We start from the raw sequence: 23,293 nt of genomic DNA, 5'->3' as shown, positions 1-23,293 counted from the left end.
TGGTAAAAGAGCCTGCCTCGGGATTGATATTATGCAGGGGGCATGGGAGGACCCCAGTGGGATGAGCAGGTTGTTCTGGGGTCGTGCAACCTGAGTGTCCTGTCAGGAGAGTTCAGAGATGCTCATTTAGATCAAGCCCTGGGTGGGAAATGTAGTCTCAAAAACAAAACAATACAAAAAAAATCTGTTGATTATTCTTTTCAGGAAGAATGTCTCTGATTGTGTATTTTCTCAAGTGGCTCATAGATCACCCACTCTGGGAGAAACTGGTGTACCCATTAAATGGACACTCTGGAGTCCAACCCAGGCCATCCAAATTGAATTTAGACCGTGGAATTAATTGTAATGGATTAAAATTCTCCTTTTCCCAGTTCTTGCAGGCAGATACTCCTTTTGAAAACTGGTCTTTTGAAAACAGGTCAACTGAGGGCTCTTCCCAGTGCTGAGAGGCCTCAAAAAGAGTCAGGCTTCTGGGATTAGCCTGTTCTCGATCCTGGCTCTGACCCTTGCTGTCGCAGAGAGCTTCAGCAAGACATTGTTTCCCAGTAGTCTTCCTCGTTATGCTACCTCTGTGAGGAAATTATCATTGACCCCATTTTACAGATGACAAACTTGCCTGTAATAAGATCATGTTCAAGTTGAAGATCCCTTGGATGGTAATTGGCAGAACTGGAATTGCAGCTCAGATCTGACTGATTCTCTTCCTCTACCTCTGCCCAGTTACTCCCTGAGATCCCTGGGTCAGGGCAAGTTGTTAGATATGAATATTTTGGGGTTTCCCAAAACCTCCATAAGGGTCTGGGGCTCTGGGCCTGGAGTGGGGGCTCAGGAATCTGTGTGTTTCACAAGCTCCCCTGGGATCTTGAAGCACAATGGGGAGCTTGTGGAACGCAGCTCCCCAAACGCCGTCTGTCTTCACTCCTCAGCACTGACCAGGGACGCCTATGGGGAGGACGCCTACGCGATCAGCACTCTGCCTCTCCCCGAGGTGCCTACCTGTGAGATTGCCCCAGAGGAGGGCACTGTGCTGACACGCTTCTCCATTCTCTGTGATGCCTCCACGTCCCTTGGCCCCCTGGAGTACTGCTTCTGTCTGGAATCAGGTACCAGCCATGGACTCTGCTCTGCCCTCAGTTCCTATTCTCACCAAGAACTCTCTCTGGGAGCTGCAAAGAATGTATTCTATGGGTTGAAGAGGTCAACAGGGTGAGGGATCCCCTAAACCTTGACCTCTACCCGCAAGGTATGGATCCAACCATGACCCCACAGAGACATGAGAAGCAGGTTCCAACAGCAGCTCCCCTACTCTCATGGAGACCCCAAAACCACTGCCCTAGAAAGGTGATATTGAAAGGGTGAAATGAACAGGGATACCAGAAGATGACCAGGTGGGGCCATAGGAGGACACCATGCCCAGACACTAGGGTAGCTGTGACTCTGAAAGCCTGGAGTTTCTCAAGAAGACAGATGGTCTGGTTCACAGAGTCTTCACAATTTCATTGACCCTGCTTTGCAGATGATAGCAGGGAAATGGGTGATGTCACAGGACAGGCTCAGTTGACAGGAGAACATTTTTGAAAGGTTTACAGGTGACAAACATTGAAGACCCCATCCACATTACATAAAACCCTGCAGTCACCCATTGCCATAACAACTCACATCCAGGATCACAGTGGGCATGAGCAGGGGGTTGGACAGCCCACTCTCCATTTATTCTCCCATTTGAGGGATGGCTGGTCCTGGGAGGGTTCATCTGATCCCTTATTTCCTCCTGGCAGGCCTGGGAATTTTGTGACCCTCTAATGAGCTCTAAAAGTATTCTAGTTGAATTGGATCTTTCCTCCAAACCTAGGCACCGTGAGTTTTTCTCGGACTCTCTCCAATATCCAGCTACAGACACCACTGTGACATAAATGCCATATGTTGACTAGGGAGAGGTGGATATAAGCTCTTTTGAGGTCAAGGGGAGTAGTTTTTAAGGGGCGCCCTGCCAAAGAGATGTGGAAATGCACGGCTATTAAGAGGGCTGTGACTGGGTCTGAGCCTGCAAGGAAATATTCCAAGCAAAGTGGGATTTCATTTACAACTGGCATCCCCCAAAGGGAGAGGCCAGGACAGCTGCTCTAATTCCAGTTGGTTATTCCCTTAGTACCCTACCCCCACACAGGTGAGCAAGAGGGCAGACGGGTGTGACCACATAAAACGAGGGATTTATCACACATCAATAACTTCATGATTGTCTGCACACTATACAGCAGCTGGTGGTTGGTGGGACCCAGGGAAGGTACAAAGGATTTTTATTCGCTTACTCTTTTTTTTTTTTTTTTGCAATAAATATATATTGAACACGAGGCTCTGTTTTAGGTCCTGGATATTCAGCAGTGAACAAACGGAGGACGCCCTTGACCTCATGATCTCTATTATCTAGAAGTGAGGGAAGCTGGTAAACAAAGACAAGTGTGGCAGGGGCACCGTTTGACACAGCTGCTGGGGAGGGGCTTTGTAAAGGAAGGGACATTTGAGGGAGTTTGGGTATGTTTAGAGCTAAGTTCTCTTTTCTTCTCTCTTTCCACCCCCACACCCCCACCGCCCCTTCCTTCTTTTTCTATTTGGTATAATTTGGTTTAACGCTTTTAATTTATTTTAAAAGGCTATAAACAGGGGATTTTTTCTGTTTTTTATGGATTTTAGAAAAACTATTCCAACATTGCAGCAGCCTTCAGTTACTTAGGACAATGTATCTGAATATTTGGCTATTTTCTCCCTGAAAATGTGGGACCCCAGAGTGCTGCCTCACTTTTCCTGAGGCTTGGAGATGCCCCCCTTTTCCCATTTTCCCAGGTTTCTGCCTACATTGTGGCCCCGAAGAAGCCCTCCCATCTGTGTATCTACCACTTGGAAAAGAAAACAATGACTTTCTGCTGACAGTGTTCATTTCTGTCACAAACCAGGCGGGGGACAGACAGCAGACCCATGCAACTGTTAAGGTGGGTGGTGGGATTAAACTAAGACTAAGAAACTCCTCTTCCCATCTAGACCTCACCCCAGGGATGGATGAGGGGCTTGGCCAGAGGAATCACTGATTCACTCATTCCTTCAACAAATATTCACAGAGCATCCTCTATGTGCCCTGCCCCAAGGATATAGCCACAGGCACATGGACATAGCCCCTGCCCTAGCAGATCTTTTCACTTAGTGGTGGCCAGAATAGGGGTAGAGTCTTGGGAGCAGGGGAGGGTTGGGTAGAAGGACCCAGGCATGAGTTAGGCCAGCACCTTCAGAGAGTTCAGAGGAAGGAGAACCAAGATAGTCAGCAAGAATGCAGGGCAGAAATTGTATAAAGTCCTGAGAAAGGTTCAAGGGTCAGAAGCCAGGAGGAGATGGAAGGTCCTGAGAGCCAGTTGAAGAGGATAGCTAGAGAAGAGGCAGTGGCTTGCCCAGAGCTGGTCTTGGTGGCCATCAGCTGCCTGACGCAAGCAGGACTGGCTGTGCTCCAGCCTGAGGAAGTGCCCAAGAGCCCCATGCCAAGCTGCCATGGTTCCTCACACAAAGACCCATGACTTCAGGCACCAGGTTCTCAAACAAGGACCACTGACCTGAGCCTGTTCCTGGTCTCCTGGTCAGGTGGGTCTCAGTGACACACGTGTTGGAGATGTGGCACTCCAGACAATCACCACCTCTCTGCAAGGCGAGCATGGCCCTGAGCAGCTTCTCCAGCTGGCCAAGTCTGTATCCTCCATACTGGACCAGGAGGACCAGGGCAAGGGCTCCAAGCAGCCGCTGAGAATGGACGTCAGAAGGAAGGTACTTGGGGCTGGGGACCCCAGGATCTGCATGCAGCCACTCGGGGCAAGGGTGGGGTTCATGGATCGGTGGAGAGACCTTTAGTGTCTCCCAGTGGTTGATATCACCTCCCACTCTGGTTGTTCTGATGACACAAAAAGGCAATGCCTCTTTTATTGATAACCTTTCTCTGCTCACTGCCACAGAGTCACAGGCTTCAGGGATGGGGAGGGGATTTAGAGTGCATCACTTCAGGCCCTACATATTAAAGATGATAAAAGCAAGGCCCAGAGGAGAAAAGTGACTTGGTCTAGGTTAAGCATACCTCACAGGGCTGCCCCTTGTGGAGGCTCTGGGGAGAATCCATTTCCTGGCCTTTCCAGCTTCTAGAGGCCACCTGTAGTCCATGGCTCACAGCTCCTTGCTGCATCTTCTCTCATCCATCTCCTCTAACTGACCCTGCTGCCTCTCCTCTTATAAAGAGATCCATCTGTTAATCCAGAATAACCTTTCTATCTCAGGAGTCTTAATTTAATCCCATCTGCAAAGTGATTTTGCCAAAGTGCCTCTTACCATGCAAGGTTACATGTTCTCAGGTTTCAAGGATTAAGATAAGGACATCTTTGGGAGGCCATTATCCTGCCTTCCACATATCCTGTGAGGCAAATGCAGGTTTGGGGGGCGTTGGAAGACCCAGATGAACCTGGTCACTTCTCTGACCCTGGATCTTCCTGAAATGCCTTCCTGGAGTTTCTAGAATCACATGACCTCTCTGTGCCTCTCCTCCCTGTGCCAAGGTCAGAGAACATGTGCTGAAGTCGCTGTCCATGGTTGCCACCAACCTGGAGGACATGCAGAGAGTGCAGGGCCTGGCTGAGGTGCTGAGGGAGGTGACCCACAACAGCAAGGAGCTCACATCGTTGGCCCAGGTAAGACGTTTCCATCCACTGAGCTGACTCAGTGCAGGAGTCAAAGGGGTCCCTCAGTCACAGGGCTCTCCCAGTATGCCAAGGCTCCTGCCACCTTCTTCCTAAGAGTCATGCATGGGTGGTACAAAGGAAGGCAACCCTCCAGCACCCCTGTGTCTCACCCTGGGTGTGATGGTCTGTCTACCCATACCCTCAACCTCCACCTACTGGTGAGCATCTTTTTTTTTTTTTTTTTAGGATTGGAGTCTTTATTATATGATATTGTCTAGATCTTTTCACATTCTAACTTTTTTCTACTTAAATTTTTATAAACATATATATATATTTAAATTTTTTATTCAAATTTGTTATATATGACAGCAGAATGTACTACCATTCATATTACATATATAGAGCACAATTTTTCATATCTCTGCTTGTATACAAAGTATGTTCACACCATTCATGTATTCTTCATACCTGTACTTAGGGTAGTGATGTCCATCTCATTCTACTATCTTTTTTTACCCCCTTGCCCTCTCCCTCTCTCACCCTCCCCTTTGCCCTATCTAGAGTTTGTCTAATCTTCTCATGCTCCCCCTCCCAACCCCACTATGAATCAGCCTCCTTATTTCAGAGAAAACATTTGGCATTTGGTTTTTGGGGACTGGCTAACTTCACTTAGCATTATCTTCTCCACTGGTGAGCATCTTGAGGAGTGGCTGGATCTCATTCATCTTTGGGCACCATGGATATGTTCCAGATACTACTGTGGACCCACCCTGTCCTGCCCTCAGTGCAGTCCAGCCTGACATCCAGATTCCAGCTCCCTGCCTTTCTAGCCCAGGGGCCTGACCCCAGAACCTTTCCAACTTGCCCACATGGCAGGGAATTCATATATTGCTCAGTGACTAACGCGTCTAGTGTCCCGTACCCCAGCTTCCCTGCCCTCTTGATGGGTAACTCCCAGTAGAACTGAACCCCAGGCAACAGGCTTGATCACCCTGGCTTCTACTCTTTTTTTAATATTTATTTTTTAGTTGTAGTTGGACATAATACCTTTTAAAATTTAATTTATTTATATGTGGTGCTGAGGATCGAAACCAGGGCCTGTATCATTTCCTGTATCATTTCTCCACTCTTCTACCAATGTTTCCTGGGATCACCTCCAAATAAATTGCTTGCTCTCAGATCCTTGACTTGAGATCTGCTTCTTGGAGAACTCAAATCAAAGCACCTGGTTCCCAGGTTATGTCCAAACAGAAAGAGGGAAGAACTCCCCTGGCTCTGCCCCACCCGACCTGGCAGGGGCTGTCTCCTTGAATCCCCCAGCCTGGAGTCAGGGAGGCTGCTCTTAGTTACAGGGGCTCTGGTGCTGTTGATGGGACACTTCCATGCACACATCCATTTGCACTCATCTGTTTGTGTGCATACATATGTGCATGGACCTATCCATCCTTCCTTGTGTGCATTCATTTATTTACCCACTCAACAAATGTTTCCTGTCTGCTGTATGCCAGGTACTGAATTCATGGAGAATTCAGCAACTCACACACATGAACTCTACCTTCTTGGCACATTCAGACTACAATGGAAGCCAGACATTAAACAAATAATTTCACAAATACATGTATAATTACAATATTGGAAGAAGCACTATGTGCATTCATTCATTCACTCTCCGGGTGTTTTCCTACCCACCCACACTTACCCACCTATGGATTCATCCATCTTCTTCCACCCATCCATCTACCCATCCATCCATCTAACCCCCATTCATCCACCTAGTCAGCAAATGTAACTGCATGCCTACTGCACACCCATGCAGGTCACTGTGTGACACCCTCTGGGAAGGCTTCAGAGGCAGACCAGGCTACTTTCTGGAAGAACTCAGAGCCTTGTAAGAAGGGAGGTCCTGGTCTCAAGTTAGAACTATAGGTAGCTTATATAATGGGCCTGACCAGCTTTTTCCTGGCTTATGCCCCTGCCTTGTTCTCCTTCACTGCATCCCTTGTCCCTAGAATGGCACAGGGGATAGTCCCTTGCAGGCACGGCTCATGGTGCTTTTCCTTCTTTGGATGAACCAGTGGGAGGCCAGCTGCGCTCTGCAGCATGCCAGTGAGGCCCTATTGACAATGAGTATTAAGGCCCATCCTGACGACCAGAGGCACCAGGCAGCCACCAGGGACCTGTTTCAAGCTGTGGGCAGCGTACTGGAAGCTTCCTTGAGCAATGGACCAGAAGAGCCCATAGAGACCAACAGTAGCCAGGTGGGTGTCCTAGGCCAGATGCCGACCTTACACCTTCTGCATGACCAGCTCACACTCGCAGTTGTAGGTGGATCTTTCTCCCTACCTTACAGATGAGTAAACTGAGGCACAGAGGTTAAAGTGTTTCTCAAGGAGCTAGAAGAAAGGTTCCAGAGAGCAGCACCTCTGGGAGGCACTGTGGTACAGTAGGTAGAGCATGGACCCCGGAACCAGGCAGCCTGAGTTTGAATCCTGACTGTCACTTATGGGGCTGGTTACACAATTTTGTGAGTCCCAGCACTTCTCCTTAACAACATGTGACCGCCCCAAGTCACCTATACTCTCTGCACCTCCATTTCAAGCCAGGCATTTGGAATCTATATAAGTGCCTACTCTTACCATGGACAGAGCCATCTTTCTCCCTCACTCTCCTGTCCTTCCCTAGTCCCTGCCGGAGCTCCCACACTAGCTTGCTGAGAGTCACCATAGGTGTTACAGGACCACACTCCATAATGATATTCTCTGGCTTCCCTTTTCAGACTGCCACAGTGCCCCAGCTTCTCAGGGTTGCAGAGCATGTTCAGACTGCCCTCCTGCTGGGGACACTGCCCGGGGGCCTTCCAGCCACCCTGACCACCCCTGCCATCTCTGTGTACACAAACAGGTAACCAGCTGCACTGTGCATCCCCCCAAAACTTCATGCTCTAACCTCACTCGTTCCACACCTACATCCCAAGACCCTGTGACAGCAGGCCTAGGAGACCAGACCTGGGGTTTGGATAAGGGATGGGCTTTAGACCCAGGAGGGCTTTGTACCTAGAGAAGGTCTTTGTACCTAGAGAATGTCCCTCTCACATTGGTGAGTATTTATACAGGTCAGGAAGGGAGGCATCTAGTGCCAAGCCCAGGGTTAGAGCCACCTGAGTGAACACCAAGAGAAGTTCATATCAGAGGTGTGCAGGCAAGGTGGCTGAGTGAATGGGGCTGGCCCAACATGTCTAGGATCCACGGGGATCTCATGTCCCGGTGTGCCAGCCAGGAAAGACCTGCATGGATTCAAGACACACTCACCTCGGGTCTTTCTCCATGGGGGACTCATCTCTCACCCAGCACTGGCCCAGCACTGGGAGCTTTCCCCCTCTAACCCTCCACTTGACTGCAGGGGATGCTACAGGTGTCGCTGTGTTTCCCTGCACCAAATGCCAGCCAGCCTTGCTCTCCTGGGTTCTTGTTCTGGGGTTGCTTTCTTGGACCCCAGGGGAAGTTTCCAAAGCAGCATCCAGATCAGAGTTAGGATTTGAAACCAGGTCCCCCTCTGTTCAAATGGGACAAGGTCAATGACCAGGAAAGATGGGGCTGGGAGCCTATGACATGAAAGGTTGAGGGAGGTGGGGGAGATAAACCTGGACAAATGTCTACATCTGTGCTCATTTATTCATTCAGAAATATTTGTTGTAGGAATTGAGGGGTACAGCAATGAAAAACTTGGCCAAAGCTCTGTCCTCATGGAGTCTCCAGTCCAGCACAGGGGACCAGATGCCTTTGGTGCCACATCTACTGGCTCAAACATGTAGAACTTTCTAAAGGCATCAAAATATAGCTGCCCTCTCTGCTGGTAAAGCTGGGCTCCCTGCAGGGCAGAAGGTGTAGAATCTTCCTGACTTTCTCCTCTGTCTTTTTCCATCCTGTGGCCAGAATATACCCTCAGAGTCGGCAAGGCTCCCCAATGCACGTTGCTGCTGCTAACTCTGTGGCCTTCACTCTGCCTGCTGTGGCCCCCCTCTTCTCTACAGAGGGCAGCCAGTCACCCGTGGATATAAGGGTAACATAGCAATAACCTCTCTGGGTCAGCCCTTTATAGTTCACAAAGTGCTGTCGCGGTGTTTGCTCATTTATGTGGCTAGCAGCCCTGTCAGTTACATAATATATTATGCTTGTTTTATAGGTGAGGTTCAAAGACTTGCCAAAGTCACAGTAAGGGGTAGAGCTGAGATTCAGTCCTACAGCGCTGGATGCCCATGTCCTTCCTGTTTCTCCAATAGTCATTGGAAAGAGAGCTCTCTAGGTTGAGCTCCATAATTAGGAACTGGCAAGACCAGGGGCCCTTCCCATCCCCAAATTAAGGCCCAGCAGACTACCAACTCCCTGTACCTAGAGAGAGCAGACCAGTCTTCCCCTTAGAGACTGACTGTCATCCCTGATGTCCTTGGGACCGGTTCTAGGACTCCCTGTGAATATCAAAATCTGTGGATGCCCAATGGCATAGTATTTGCATGTGATCTATGCACATCCTCCCAGGTCTCTGTACCTAGAGAATGTGATTACTAATAATGTGATTACTAATAATCACATGTGATTACTTGTAATAGTTGATACAATGCAAATGCTATGTAAATGGTTGTTAGACTGTATTATAAGGAATAATGACAAGAAAAAAGTCTGTACCTGTTTAGTCCAGGTGTGACTAAACTTTTGATCTACAGTGAGTTGAATCTATAGAGCAGAACCCAAAATATGGTGGTCAGACATACTGCCTTTGAGGGAAGGATGATTTGGATGGTTTTATAGTCTAGTAACTGCTCAGCCAAAGCAAGTCTGATTTGAGCTCTCCAGGGCCACCCTCGGAGGCCAGAAACATACCTTGAAAAGCAGCAGCTGAGGCAAGGTCCCCCCACCATCCATAGGGCAAGGGCTATTTTCGCCCTCTTAGGACTTCATCATTCATGAAGGAACTGTTTACCTCCAGCCCCTCCAGGCTTTAGCCAATGCTCCCTGCTCTTGGTTTCAGATGATGAGTTTCCCAAAGAGCCCCTTCCAGGCTGGAAGTCACTTTGATGTCAGCGGAACTGTCGGTGACCTTCGTCTGACCAGCCCTAGTGGACAGCTCCTCCCTGTAAAGAACCTACCGGAGGATATCGAGGTAGAAGTTGGAGTGCAGTCAGATCCAGATGGCACTCTGTTTCATTTTCCAACCTGGAAGGATCAAAAGTTGTCCAGTTATGAAAACAGTGGTTAAAGAGAATTATTCGAAATGATCCTTACCCTACCTTAACCATTGTGTTTAACTTGCAACTACAAATATGTGCTCATTTACCAACATTTGGGTCTATAGCAAGTTTTCTTGGTTATATGAAACCTTATCCCTGGAGCCTGTGAATATAAGAGTGAGCAGAGATGGGTATTGACTACCCCAGAAGAAAAGGTGATTTGATAGCAGAAGCAAGAGGTTGGAGTGACATGAGGCAGGGGCCCACAAGTCAGGGGATGCAGGTGGCCTCGTGAAGCTGGAAAAGGCCAGGATGCGGATTTTCCCTTAGAGCCTGCAGAGGAGCCAACCCTGCCAATTTTAGCCCTGTGAAGCTGAATTCAGACTTCTGGTCTCCAGGATCCTGAGATAACAAATTTGCATTGGTTTGCACTACCCGGTCTGTGGTCATCTGCGGTGGAAACCATAGGAAACTAACACCACAAGCAGAACTGGTTTCAGCTCCCAGGGCCTTTCCCTGCACAGTTCTGCACTGCAGCCCTCATGCTGACTGGCTGGCATTTCCTTCTCTTGATCTGATTGTTTCTGATGACAGATCCTGCTGCCCCGGCCTGTGGAAGGACACAGTGAGCCAACTGTGTTGAGCCTGACCAGCTCTGAAGCTCTGTGGGTGAACGTGACATCAAAGGAGGCAGCTCTGGGCATCCAGCTGCACTGCAGACCCAGAATCCCACTCACACTCAGCCTGGGCTATGGCTACCACCCCAACAAGACCAGCTATGATGCCCAAACTCATTTGCCACCAGTGTCTGCTCCAGGTAGCCCTGATCCCTGGGCTATTTCTTGAGCTGCTTCTCAGGAATGACTCCCCCTTAGTCTCCCAATCCTATGTCCTCTTCTTGGGGACCCTCCCAGGCATCTCAGTTTTAATTGTGAGGATCAGAAGCCATGAGGGGAAAAGCAAAGAAAAAACTAAGTGCCACATTTTTAAGTGGCTTGTTTTTGTTGTTGGTGGTATTATTTTTTTTGCCAAAATTAGGTGAGTATTTGCTATGTACCCCGAAGATGCTGTTAAGCATGCACAGAACTGACTTCAATGCAGTGAGGTGGCAGTGGCAACTGTCAACTCTTGGGGTGAAGATAATAATAGAGAGGTTAAGTAACTGATCTGAGATCCCACACACCAACAAGGAACAGAACTAGCATGTGACCCCTGTCTTTCTGATGTGTTCTATACACTGACCAGGGGTGCCCCTTCTGTGTTCCTGTTATCAGGAGGTAAAGTCCTCCTAGGACAAGGGAGAGAACTTCAGGGTGTTTCCCTACCCTGTCATCTTGGTGCCCCTTCTCCCATGATACCAGCTCCAGTCTCAGTGAGGCTTCTGGGTGACCAAAGCCCCTTCTTACAGATGAGCTGTCCACATGGATCCTGGGCCCAGAGGACCTGCCCTTTGGAGAAGGTCTCTATTATTTGACAGTGGTCCCTGAGTCTGACCTGGAGCCTGCCCCTGGTGGGAATCTCACTGTCAGCATTACCACCTTCCTATCCCATTGTGTGTTCTGGGATGAGGTCCAGGAGACTTGGGACAACTCTGGATGTCGGGTAAGGAGAGGGAGCAAAAAGAAGACGAGGTGGGCTGGAAGGGAGTGTCTGGCTCCTGTAGGTCCCTTCTTGTTGCTTCTGGTATGGTGTCTCATGCCCCTCCAGGGGCTTTGCATGTACCATTCCTGTGCCCAGAATGCCCCCTTGCCTTTGACTAAGCATTGCTTCCTCAAGAAAACTGATCTTGAGTGTGACTAGGTCATATCTCCTGTTGTAAACACAGGGCATGCCCCTCCTGCAGTCTGCTGAGCAGGTGGTCTTTGGCCTCTGCCTGTCACTTAAATGATATCTGATTCCCTCAGGGCACTGGGTGCCCCAGGGGCCGGGATGCTGTGCTTTGTTCACTACTGGGGACAAATGATCATTGAACAAGTGGATGAGTGACTAGTGTTCTGTGCTTACTTGAATTAGCTTGTCAACTCTTCATAATGAACTTCAAGAGAGTTGTTATTCCACTTTACAGACAATAAAACAAAGGCTCTAGAGACTCAACTAAGTTGCCTCAAATCCCACACCTGATATGTGGAAGAGCTGGGACTCAAGGCCAGGTCCTTCTGTCCAGAGCACAACCTCAGCAATATGTGGTGCCACTTCCCCAGCACTCAGTGAGTTCTGCTAAGCCCCAGGTGGCACATGGCTTTATTAATTGCAATCAAACCCCTGTCTCAGGTCAACTCAGCTCTGCTCCCAGGGAGTTGAGGCCTGTGACAATGTCCTGGGACAGACATTGGCCTTGCAGTTATCAGAACCTTTTCTGTTGGATTTCCACTAAATTCCGTGCCCTTCCCAAGGTCAGCAGCCTCCATGTGGAATTGAATCTATCACCTGTCCCAACATAGACCACATGCACCTTCTTTCTTTTGTTCACTGAATGTTCACCATGACCTGGCGATAGGGATATGGTGAGAAGACCCAATGAGCTCTCAGTCTAGCAGAGGACACAGACAAGAAGCAAATGGCACATGTCTATTAACAACTGTCACAAGGGCCCTAAGAAGCCATGTCCCATCAGAGCCACAGAGGGACTCAGAGTGAGCTCCTCCCGGGTGGCTTCCACTGCCTTGTCAATTTCTGCCCTGGCTTTGGGCTGCCACATTCAGAGAGCCTCCAAAACAGTAGGAAGAAGGGGCACATGGAGATGTCCAAGAGAAAGCAGGCTCCCCACACTCCCCATGCAAGCCTCTGAGACTCAGGTACCAGCCCTGGGTGTGTGTCATCTTTTCTGATGCCAGTGTATTCCTGGAAAGCATGAAATGCCCCCAAGAGATATCCTCAAAGGCCTGGGGATCAAGGTGTCAGGATGGTGTGGGGCTGGGGATGTGGACTCTGCCATCAGATAGACTTAGGTTCATTTTCTACACTAGCAGCGTGGCTTGGATAAGTCACCCCACTTCTCTAAGCTTACCTATCCTAAAATGGGAATGAGGGATAGCTGCCACATAGAGGTGGATGGGCTTAGGGGTGTAAAATACTAAATATGGTGCCTGGCACTCAGTGGGTGCTCCAGTGGTTAAAGTAATTGCTGTGTTAAACACTGATTAGTTGATAACAATGCTGTAAAACAGAAATCAAGGACACAATGACCAAGGGCTTGAGATGGTGGTTGGGAGGCAGTTGGGAATGGGTTGGGGGAAGACTACTTAGCTAAACCTGTTACTGGAAGATTTTTAGCTTTTGATTACAGTGGTAAGTTCTTAGATGCATTGCTTATTATGCTATTAAAAGATGAATCTACAAATGCAGGCATATAAAACCATGGATGTTCAGAGGTCATGTGTGGGATTATGTATGGACCAAAAATCATAATTAATCCAATGGTGGACTTGATGCTTATTACAGACACAGACATAGAGACATTAGATCATTATGCAGAGTTCATTGCAGAGTTGTAAATAAGTAAATGGGTTTTCAAGAGTGAATGGAAAACCACTGAATTCTCTAAATAGCCAAAGAAATGTCTGAACCTCAGGACCTTTACAGGATAAAGGCAGAATCATCACAAGGGGTCTGATATTCATTTATCAAAGGTGCGACTGTGGTCACAGGAGGGTCCACAGATTACTCACTGATGTTCAAAGGGACCTTATGGGGGGTGTGGCTCAGTGGTAAAGTGCTTGTTTAGTGTGCACAAGGCCCTGGGTTGGATCCCCAGAACTGTCAGAAAGAGAGAAAAAACCCTGGGCTGGAAAAAAGCTGGGAAAGCCACTGACCTCAAGGTCTTTATGGAAACCCTCAACGGAAAGATGTTGGGCCTAAATCAAGACCAGTCTCTAGGCACCAGCACTGAGGTCTTATCATTGGCACCTGCTTGAGTCTCTTCTCTGAAACCAGCCCCATTCCTTAGAGGCATGACAGGTGTTCACGTAAGGCCCACAGCTCTTGCCAAATGATGACTAGGTTTAGGAAACAATGAGAAAAACAATGAGCAACCACAGCACTAACAACCACCAGAAATTCTAATAAAGATTTGGCACTGTGCCCACGTGTGGGACTTGCTGGTGGCTCATTAAGGAAAAGAGATGGTGGGTGCAGTGACGCACAATAGTAATGCCAACGGCTTGGGAGGCTGAGGCAGGAGAATCCTAAGTTGGAGGCTATTCTGGGCAACTTAGCAAGACCCTCAGCAACTTATCAAGACCCTGGCTCAAAAAGAAAATAAAAAGGGGCTGGGGAAATAGCTCAGTGGTAAAGTGCCTCTGGTTCAAGCCCCAGTACAAAAAAGAAAAAAAAAAAAAAGGAAAGAGACAAGAGTTACCTTTGGGTCATAAAACAGGGCTGTGGGAGAGGTTCTTCCTCAACTGGTGCTTGAGCAGAGAACTTTCCAGATGCCAGTCTTCTAACCCCTCCATCCTGAGATGGACCTTGGAATAAAAGGGCAGTACTGAGTTGTGGGGTTTATCTATTAATTTTTTTTTGAAAGAGCATCAGGTGTGCTGAGGATGGGAGGCACACACCCAAGTTTGCAAAAAAAAATGGTTATGTCTTGGGGTAGGGACAAATTTCACCTTCGACATGTCTCTAAATAGGCAAGGCAGTTTGTCAGGATGTTCAGAGCTACACAGTGAGAATGTGGATATGAAGATGCTTGCTAGAAATAATGTCCTCTGAATTTGGAAAATAACTTTTTTTTTTTTTTGCGGTGGTAGAAATTGAACCCGGGGCTTCACACATGCTAGGCACATGCTCTGCTCTTGAGCTATGCCCCCAGACCTAAAATTAATTTTTAATATAAAAATCCCAAAGGAATCCTGAGGCGCCACACCCTAGTACAGTTGTCACACAGTATCCAGCAGAGATGAATTCTAGGACTCCCTGTGGAAACCGAAACCCTCGGAAGCTCTAGTCCCTGTTAAAAAGGTGTAGTATTTGCACGTAACTGATACGCATCTTCATGTGTGCCTTAGACCATATCTAGATTACTCAGGATATTACCTAATAAAACTAAAATGGTACGTTATCATTGTCATACCTCATTGCTTAGAGAATAATGACAAGGAAAAGTCTACATGTTCAATACAGGTGAGCTTCCCTGCTCCCTCCCCCAACTGAGGTTGACTGAGTTTGTGGACACAGAAGGCTGATTGCGGAGGGTCCACCCCAAGGTGGACATTTTTTTTCTCGTGGGCATAAGGGAATCAGGGATGAGCTCCCAGGCGTTTCTACCCATGGTCTCTTGGGGGTTGCAGGTGGGGCCGCGGACCACCCCCTCCCAGACCCATTGCCTCTGCAACCACCTCACCTTCTTCGGAAGCACCTTCCTGGTGATGCCCAATGCTGTTGATGTTCACCAGACTGCTGAGCTTTTTGCCACCTTTGAGGACAACCCTGTGGTGGTGACCACCGTTGGCTGCCTCTGTGTGGTCTATGTGCTGGTGGTGATCTGGGCCAGGAGAAAGGATGCGCAAGATCAGGCTAAGGTGAGGCTGTGTGCTCCAGGGCATGGGAGGGTAGAGTAAGGGGACATCCCTTGCAGGGGCCTCAGGGGGAGAGCCTGGGTGAGCTGCTGAGAGCTAACTGCTAAGCCAGGCTTTAGCCCCTAGGGTCATCTCAAGCAAACTGGCCCCTCAGCCTCTTTATCAACAAAAATGTCCCTTTTTCTCAAATTGTCAGGAATACAATGCTGATTGTTTACTGAGGACCAGTTGACTCCCATGTAACACAGCAGCCTAATGAGAAAGGTACTGTTGCTGGGAGTCCCAGACCACCTCAGGTTCAATGGTTTGTAGAAAGACTCATTGAGTTCAGAAAAGTGGTTGAGCTCATGGTTAGGGGTTCTTACAGTGAAAGGATGCAGGTTAAAATGAACAGGGGCAGAGGAGAGACAGGCACAGTTTCTGCTTGTTCCTTCCTGGAAAGTCCACAGATGGGACTTAACTCTCCCAGTCATGCCGTGTGACAGCACATGGGGAGTTCTGCCAACAGGAAAGCTCACCTGAGCGTGGTGTTCTGGGTTTGATTGGAAGTCAGCCACAGAGGTAGGGAGCATCCATCTGACTGACCACAGGTACTGGTTCTCCAGTGTCCCTCAACAAAGTCAGCCTGGTAGAGCATGGCCCAAAGTTCCTGCCACATGTCATACTGGGCATAGGCTATCTGGCCTGACCCATGCCCCAGAAATACAAAAGCTCTCTTATCACACAGGATTTCCCAAGAACTTAGACATGACCTCCCAGGATCTATACAATGGCTGATCCTTTCTTTGGAATGTGTAAGATCTGAACACCCCAAACTTGCTGAGTGTTTCCTCTATTGCACAGTACTCCTATCATCTTCAAGATGAGGTAGCAAATGACCAAGCTGTCAATTAATTGGCTAAAAGTCATCAGGCAGGAGCTGGGATGTAAACTTAGATTCTCCTTGAGCATAGGACCAGTCTGAGGATAGAAGCATGGCCAAACAATAGCAGGTTATGCAACAAATGGTTTGAAATGACAGTAGTGTTAATTTTCCCACATATGCATCTCGTTGGACTCATGACAGGGCTTCAGTAGTTAAGGTAACACAGAAGTGGATGCAAAGTTGCACTGTGGCAGAGCTCTGCAACCTCTCCATTCCTCAGCCCTCCTCCCCAGCAGCACCACTCAGGATGGTAACAAGATAACACTTAGTAAACAATCGTTTCAGCATTTCATGCAACTGTTCTGATTCACTCAAGGGATTAAACATTAATATTTAAGTGCCTCAGCTGCAGGTTGGTTCCCAGAAAGCGGACTCCAAGTGTTTATTTTATTTTTATTTTTTGGTACCAGGGATTGAACCCAGGGGCATTTAACCACTGAGCCACATTCTCAGCCCATTTTTTATTTTTTTGAGTCAGGGTCTCACTAAGTTGCTTAGGGCCTCACCAAATTGCTGGCTAGCTTTTAACTCGCAATCCTCCTGCCTCTGCCTCCTGAGCTGCTGGGATTACAAGTGTGCATCACCATGCCCAGCTGAGAGGCCCAGGTCTTGATCATACCCAGGCACTTCACAGAGAAGTCACTGGATGCCAGGTACCTCAAGAGGCACCACTTCAAAGAGGTGACCACTGTGTCTTTGACAACAGTCCTAGTAACAAGCCTCCCACTGCAGGAATACCTGAGCAGCACGTCTCAGGGGTCACTACAGCCTCTGATCAACTCCAGATTGTTGATTTTGTTTTTGTTTTTGATAAACTATTTTAACATTTCATTCCTTTCAAATTACCTCAGAAGCAAATCTGGTTACAATGTTACGAGAAATTAAATGTGAAAAGAGTTTGTATGGTTTTCTAGCTCAAATGTGAATGTTCTCAGATTAGTGCCAAGTTCACTTCCAATTTAACCACATAGGGTCATGATTAATAAGGAATGCAATCTAAACTTTTTCATTTTTGCCAACCTTTTTTTTTACTTAAAACCCTGCTTTTATAAGGTACAGCTCTCACCAGATGGAATGATAAATAGCATACATAATTTTATTTTTGCCCTTTAATTTCATAAGGGCCCAGTTCATTCTTGGCTGGTGTGTGATGGGTAAATGTTTCAGGTAGGGTCCTCTTGACACTGTCCTTCTGTTCAGGTGAAGATCACAGTGCTGGAGGACAATGACCCCTTTGCCCAGTACCACTACCTGGTGACAGTCTACACAGGACACCGGCGAGGGGCAGCCACGTCCTCCAAGGTACCTCACCACAGGAGACCCATGGACTGATCTGCATGTCCCACCCATCCAAGTGCTTGCTCTGCCATAGTGACTAGCACACTGGATTTGTGTTCTTGGAATATTTTCCTAGTTTTTCTTTTCTTTTTTTTTTTATCTTAGAAAAAATAATCTTTTTGTCATACAAAATATGACCTTAAGCCCCAATATTTAAAATGAGGAGGAGGAGTGGTTCAGGGAGCGCTGGGTCTAGCTGTTCATCTCTCCCTTCTCCCAAAGAATCATGCTGACTTTCAGTTTGTTGACCAAAAGCAAATTTACCCACGGAGGAGGTAGTCACTGGGTAAACTTACCAAGGAAAAATGGGAAATAATGTGTGGAAGAGAAGGGGAAATGGAAGGAAGGAAAAATCTTGAATTACACTCTCAATGGGCTGACAGCTGGACTAGGGCTCAGCAGTCTGCAGACTGCCTGTCCTCCAGCAGCTGACCAGGGCTATTGAAGAGAGTATTTCTGCTACTTACAGGCTCTCTGAAGTCCTCGAGTTCAGTGATGGAGTGCACATGGGCTGTCTCTGTAATGTCTTATATTCCTTGCTGGTTTCCTCGCCAGAATACATCATCCCCTGCAGCCGCCTCCACGTTCCCTTACTGACACTGAGGGGTCCATGGTGCACAGTTTGGGCACCATCATCACTGTGTACACAGTCCTGGGGAAAATTCCATTGTTTTAGAAAATGCAATCAGGCTTCATGAGAGTAGGGTATTTCTCTGTTTATTTTTTTAATTATATTTTTATTTGTGTGTATTTATTTTATTTTTTAAATTTAAAACTTTTATTTATCGCTGTATCTTAGGTCTTAGATCAGCTGTCTGACCCAATGTAAGTACTAGGAATCATTTTCGTACAGCCAATGAACTATCCATCTCATTTCTGTTGGATGCTAAATAGTTGACCTCAATAGGAGGGGAATGAAAAACCCCCGATTCACAGGCATATTGTCTTAATTGGGTTTCCCTAGGGTAGTGGCTCTCCACTGGGGTGATCTTGCCTCCGAGGGGACAGTTGGCAAGGTTTAGGGCATTTGGCTCCCATGTCAATGGTGGAGGTGGGAAAACACTCCTATAGAAGCTGACTCTGACACAAGAATTGAAGTGCAAATAATTCATCAGAGATGGAGTCCCAGGGAATGAGAGTAGGGGAGTAGGAAGCCATACAGGGGAAGGCAGGCAGGCGATGAAAGGTACCTGATCAAACTGGTTATCTCTGTGGGCACCTGAGTCTAAGGCCACTGGGGGACTGAAAAATAGTGACAAACATGTGTCCCCAGAATATCCCATCTGAGAGAGGAGGGAACTGAGGCACTGGTCAGCCACCTCCCACAATGAGAACAGCAGGTGTGGGCCATTCATTCTCTGGCTTTTCTTTGGTTCTAACAGCCAAAGAAAGTCCCTGGGGAAAGAGCCGCCAGGGGTGGCGGTTGGATGCAGTGCAGGGAGTACTACCTGTGTGAGGCTGAGGGCTGCAGGCAGCACAGGCAGGATCTGCTGCGATGCTGTTTTTGTTCAGAAAACCAGGCACTGCAGATCAGCACTTCCTGGATAGCTTCAGAAAAAAAAATAGTGCAGTCCAATCTGCCCTATTCTTACTTGGAAGCTCTAAAGTGGCCCTGGGAGTATGTGTTCTCGAAGCAGTGGGTACTCCTTTATTCACTCCCAGTGCCAGGTACTCAGAAGCACTGAAAAGACAATTAGAACAGGAAGGAAACCATTTCTTGCCCTACAGCCCTTACAAATAAACATATGAGAAGTTCGAAAATGTTGCCAGCAAGCATTTTTAAAAATGAACTTAATTGATCTTGAAGACATGAATGCAGTTAGGGCCACCCCAAATCTGCATTCAACTGAAAAACAGGCAGGTCAAAGACGGGAGGAGAGGAAAAGGTAAAAGGGTTGTGCTTCATTGGTTTTTGTTGGTTTCTAGCCACCCCAATTAAGCAAGGCCAGCAGGACTCAGTCCCCAAGTGAAGATGGCCACTCTTGGTCTCTGGATTTCAGGTGACTGTCACCCTCTATGGCCTGGATGGAGAGAGTGAGCCCCATCACCTGTCAGACCCTGATTCCCCAGTTTTTGAGCGAGGAGGTGTGGATGTCTTCTTGCTTTCTACCCTGTTCCCTCTTGGAGAACTGCGGAGCCTCAGGCTGTGGCATGACAACTCAGGGGACCGGCCATCCTGGTGAGTCAGAGAAAGCAAACCATGAGGACCTTCACAGTCCAGGCTGGGGCGAGGTACTGCACATTTGTTGCCTTCTTGGCCCTCATAAGCCTCTGCAAAACATGCAGAATGGACCTCCATTTCAATGAGGATGAGGAAACCGGGGTCAGAAGGACCACCTGGTTCATGATCCACACAAACCAGATCGGGAGCAAGAGGACTGGAAGTTACAGCCCTGGTGTCCAGGCTTAGCCTACCCTTCACCCTTCTACAGCAACAATCTGACACTTGCGGCAAGTTCAGAAGAAGGTCTTCCCCATTATGTCTGAGGCCCAAACTAGTGACCTAAATGAATGGTGTCAGCCTGCGTGCCATCAGCAGATGGAGGCTTTAGAACAACACAGCATTTACACCACTGTCTTTATTTAAACCAAGGGATTAAATATCCGCACCTTATGAGCCTCAGCCATTGGATGGTTCCTCGGAAGCAGACTCTGACTTGGAGATGAGTGTGTTGGGTATCTATTAAGGGGTCCAGGATCAGACCTGGGAAGGAGGAAAGGGAGCAGGATGGGCAGGGTTGAGGTCCAGCTGCAATGCTCTGGTTTTGGTCACAGGTCTTGTTCACTCCAGGCCCTCCCTGCATCCTTAGGTGTTAGTCACATGACCCTGGCATAGTGACTTACACCCCTGATGGGCCTTCCTCCCTGAAATGAGAAATGCCTGTGCCTCTCAGCACAGTGCAGTGAACACTGGAAAATGACTTTGCTCTTGTGACTGTCCTTACTGGCTGTACAGTGACAGGGAGAGCTGCTGCTGGAGCTGACCTCCAGGACAAGCAAGATGCTCCCATTTCCTCCTCAGGCCTCCTCAATCAGGGTAGATGAGGCCCTTGAAGTCCCAGGTCCAGATAGATGGTGGCCTGATTGTGTGGCTAGAAAGGTGAGACAGGGTCATTTCAGCGTGTTCTGACTGCACCTGCCTGCACTTTCGACAGCTTTGGCTGTACTCACTCATGGCTGGACACTGGCCCTGGCCAGGTGCCACGGGGAGGGCCAAGAGTTTCCAAATGTGCCCTCCTGCAGCTCATCTGTGGACAAGCCACAGCCTCCCAGAGCCGGCTCCCCAGCTCCCCACAGGAGGCCAGTTTTGATCAAGGTGCCAAAGTCAATGAAGTGAAATGCAGTTTCTTTCTCCAGCAGCTCCTGTTCTTGGGGTTCAGGGCTGTAGAGGTGTTAAGCTTCAGGGTGCCCAGGGAAGTCTCATTTCCCCACACCTTATCCTCACAACTGCGTGTCCCTTTTCCAGGTACGTGAGCCGGGTGCTGGTCTATGACCTGGCGATGGACCAGAAGTGGTATTTCCTCTGCAACTCATGGCTGTCCATCAGTGTTGGAGACTGTGTCCTTGACAAGGTGTTTCCAGTGGCCACAGAGCAGGATAGGAAACGATTCAGGTTCTTTTTCTTTCTTCACTGCACTTGGTGCCCAGCAGTATCTGGCTCACGTACTGTGCCCAACAAATATTTGATGAATGATCAGGATGACATGGAAAATCACTGTTGTTGGCCACTAGCCCTCTCTTTGTGTACCTTTCCCCTAAGTCCAGCCCACTCACAAGCCTCAGTGTGGTGGTCAAAGTACTGGACAGCTCCGGAGGGCACGGGCATGGACTAATGAGTACAGGCCTGCCCCAGGAATCTCAGTTCTGGGCACTCTGGAGGACCTGGGCCCCTGAGCAGCTCCTATGGTTAAACTCCACTATACTCACAGGAAACAATTTGAATTTTTACTGAAAATCGGGGGCCGTTATTGGGAATCTGCCTTACAATTTTTATTCTCTCAAACCAAATCCCATTTGAATGCAGAGCCAGGAGTTTTTAATCATGTTCTAATAATAATCTAATTATAGCAAAATTAATAATATTATAGTTTATTATACTAAAACTATACCCCCAAATAACAGTGTGAACACTAAACACTCACCTGTGTGCTATTACTGTCCCAAATGCATTACAAAAATGACAACTTTGAATCCTTCCAACCACGTGATAAAGTAGGGTCTGCTGTTATCCACATTTGTTTTAAGAAGTTTTGTGGGTTTTTTTAATATATATATTTAGTTGTCTATGGACCTTCATTTTATTTTTTTATATATGGTGCTGAGAGTTGAACCCAGTGCCTCACAAGGTTACAGACAAGTAAACTGAGGTGCAGCTGTTAGCACCCTCACCCAAGGTCCCAGGGCTAGAAGAGAGCAGGTTGGGATCCCGTGCAGCTAGAGAGACCAGGTCTCCCACTCCTCTTTCTCTAAACACCTGTCCCCTCTCCCTGCCTGCCCACAGCCACCTGTTCTTCATGAAAACCTCCACGGGCTTCCAGGAAGGACACATCTGGTATTCCATCTTCAGTGGCTCAGCTCGGAGCAACTTCACACGCGTTCAGAGGGTGTCCTGCTGCTTCTCCCTGCTCCTGTGCACCATGCTGACCAGTATCATGTTCTGGGGTGTCCCCAAGGACCCAGCTGAGCAAAAGATGGACTTGGGTAATTCCTGCTGTCATGACGGTCAGAGCTAGTGGCTGGTGGACATCGGTCTTCATTGCTAATCATGCCACTATGATCCAGAGATTTACTAGGGCCCAGCCATGTAGACATGGCTGGCCACCCACCTTATGATCTTGGCCTTCAGTCCCCCAGAGTTAAGCTGACACCATGTGCTTCAGGCCCACCATAAATCACACTGTCAAGCCCAGACTATCTGACATGTTCCCCGGGTAAACAAAGACACTTTTGCCAGGCCAGACATCCAAAGGCTTTGAGGTGACATCCCAGGAGTAGGGCCCGGTTGATCCTTCACTGCACAGCCGCCTTCTGGAAGCAGTGGAGGGGACTTGGCTCCTGGTGACTGTGTCTTCCTTTGCCCTGTTCCTCCCTGTTCCCAGGTAAAATTGAGTTCACTTGGCAGGAAGTGATGATCGGGCTGGAGAGCTCCATCCTCATGTTCCCCATCAACCTCTTGATTGTCCAGATCTTTCGAAACACCCGTCCTCGGGTCCCAAAGGAGCAGACCACAGGGAAGCAGGACTGGGGGACCCCCAAGATGACTCCTGCACCACAGCCCATGGAGGATGGCCTTCTGACACCTGAAGCAGTGACCAAGGCATGCCCTCAAGCTCAGCTTGTGCGAGGGGGTACTCTAGCTCAGGCAGAAGTGGGGGTGGGGCTGGGGCCCAGCAGCCTCAAGCCATCTCAACCTCAGTTTCCAAGATTCACCAGCTAATACACACACACACACACACACACACACACACAAATGTGTACCCACACACACATGTGCTTTCTGAGTGCCTACTGTGTGAAACAGTCCACTCGGTACAGCCTCCCAGGCTGGCAGCCCACGGAAGACTCCTGCTGCCTTCTGCACTGGATA

The 23,293-nt window shown here is 48.3% G+C and overlaps 1 protein-coding gene across 1 annotated transcript in view; it reads left to right on the top strand.

Moving 5' to 3' along the window:
• Nucleotides 1-23,293, top strand: part of Pkd1l3 (polycystin 1 like 3, transient receptor potential channel interacting) — a 79,832-nt gene that overhangs the window by 31,597 nt on the left and 24,942 nt on the right. The window contains exons 14-29 of the mRNA XM_026392991.2: nt 927-1,103; nt 2,842-2,987; nt 3,625-3,804; nt 4,581-4,712; nt 6,779-6,961; nt 7,480-7,604; nt 8,636-8,762; nt 9,729-9,860; nt 10,522-10,744; nt 11,336-11,529; nt 15,216-15,446; nt 17,569-17,670; nt 19,707-19,885; nt 21,173-21,319; nt 22,208-22,407; nt 22,806-23,023. Of these exons, the coding sequence (XP_026248776.2) occupies nt 927-1,103; nt 2,842-2,987; nt 3,625-3,804; nt 4,581-4,712; nt 6,779-6,961; nt 7,480-7,604; nt 8,636-8,762; nt 9,729-9,860; nt 10,522-10,744; nt 11,336-11,529; nt 15,216-15,446; nt 17,569-17,670; nt 19,707-19,885; nt 21,173-21,319; nt 22,208-22,407; nt 22,806-23,023 (2,696 nt within the window). The remainder of the gene's footprint in view (nt 1-926; nt 1,104-2,841; nt 2,988-3,624; nt 3,805-4,580; nt 4,713-6,778; nt 6,962-7,479; nt 7,605-8,635; nt 8,763-9,728; nt 9,861-10,521; nt 10,745-11,335; nt 11,530-15,215; nt 15,447-17,568; nt 17,671-19,706; nt 19,886-21,172; nt 21,320-22,207; nt 22,408-22,805; nt 23,024-23,293) is intronic.

Source organism: Urocitellus parryii, chromosome 15, assembly GCF_045843805.1.
Source record: "Urocitellus parryii isolate mUroPar1 chromosome 15, mUroPar1.hap1, whole genome shotgun sequence".
NCBI classification, from domain to species: domain Eukaryota; kingdom Metazoa; phylum Chordata; class Mammalia; order Rodentia; family Sciuridae; genus Urocitellus; species Urocitellus parryii.
Note: the sequence above shows the minus strand (reverse complement) of the source record. Positions and strands in the feature narration are given on the sequence as shown.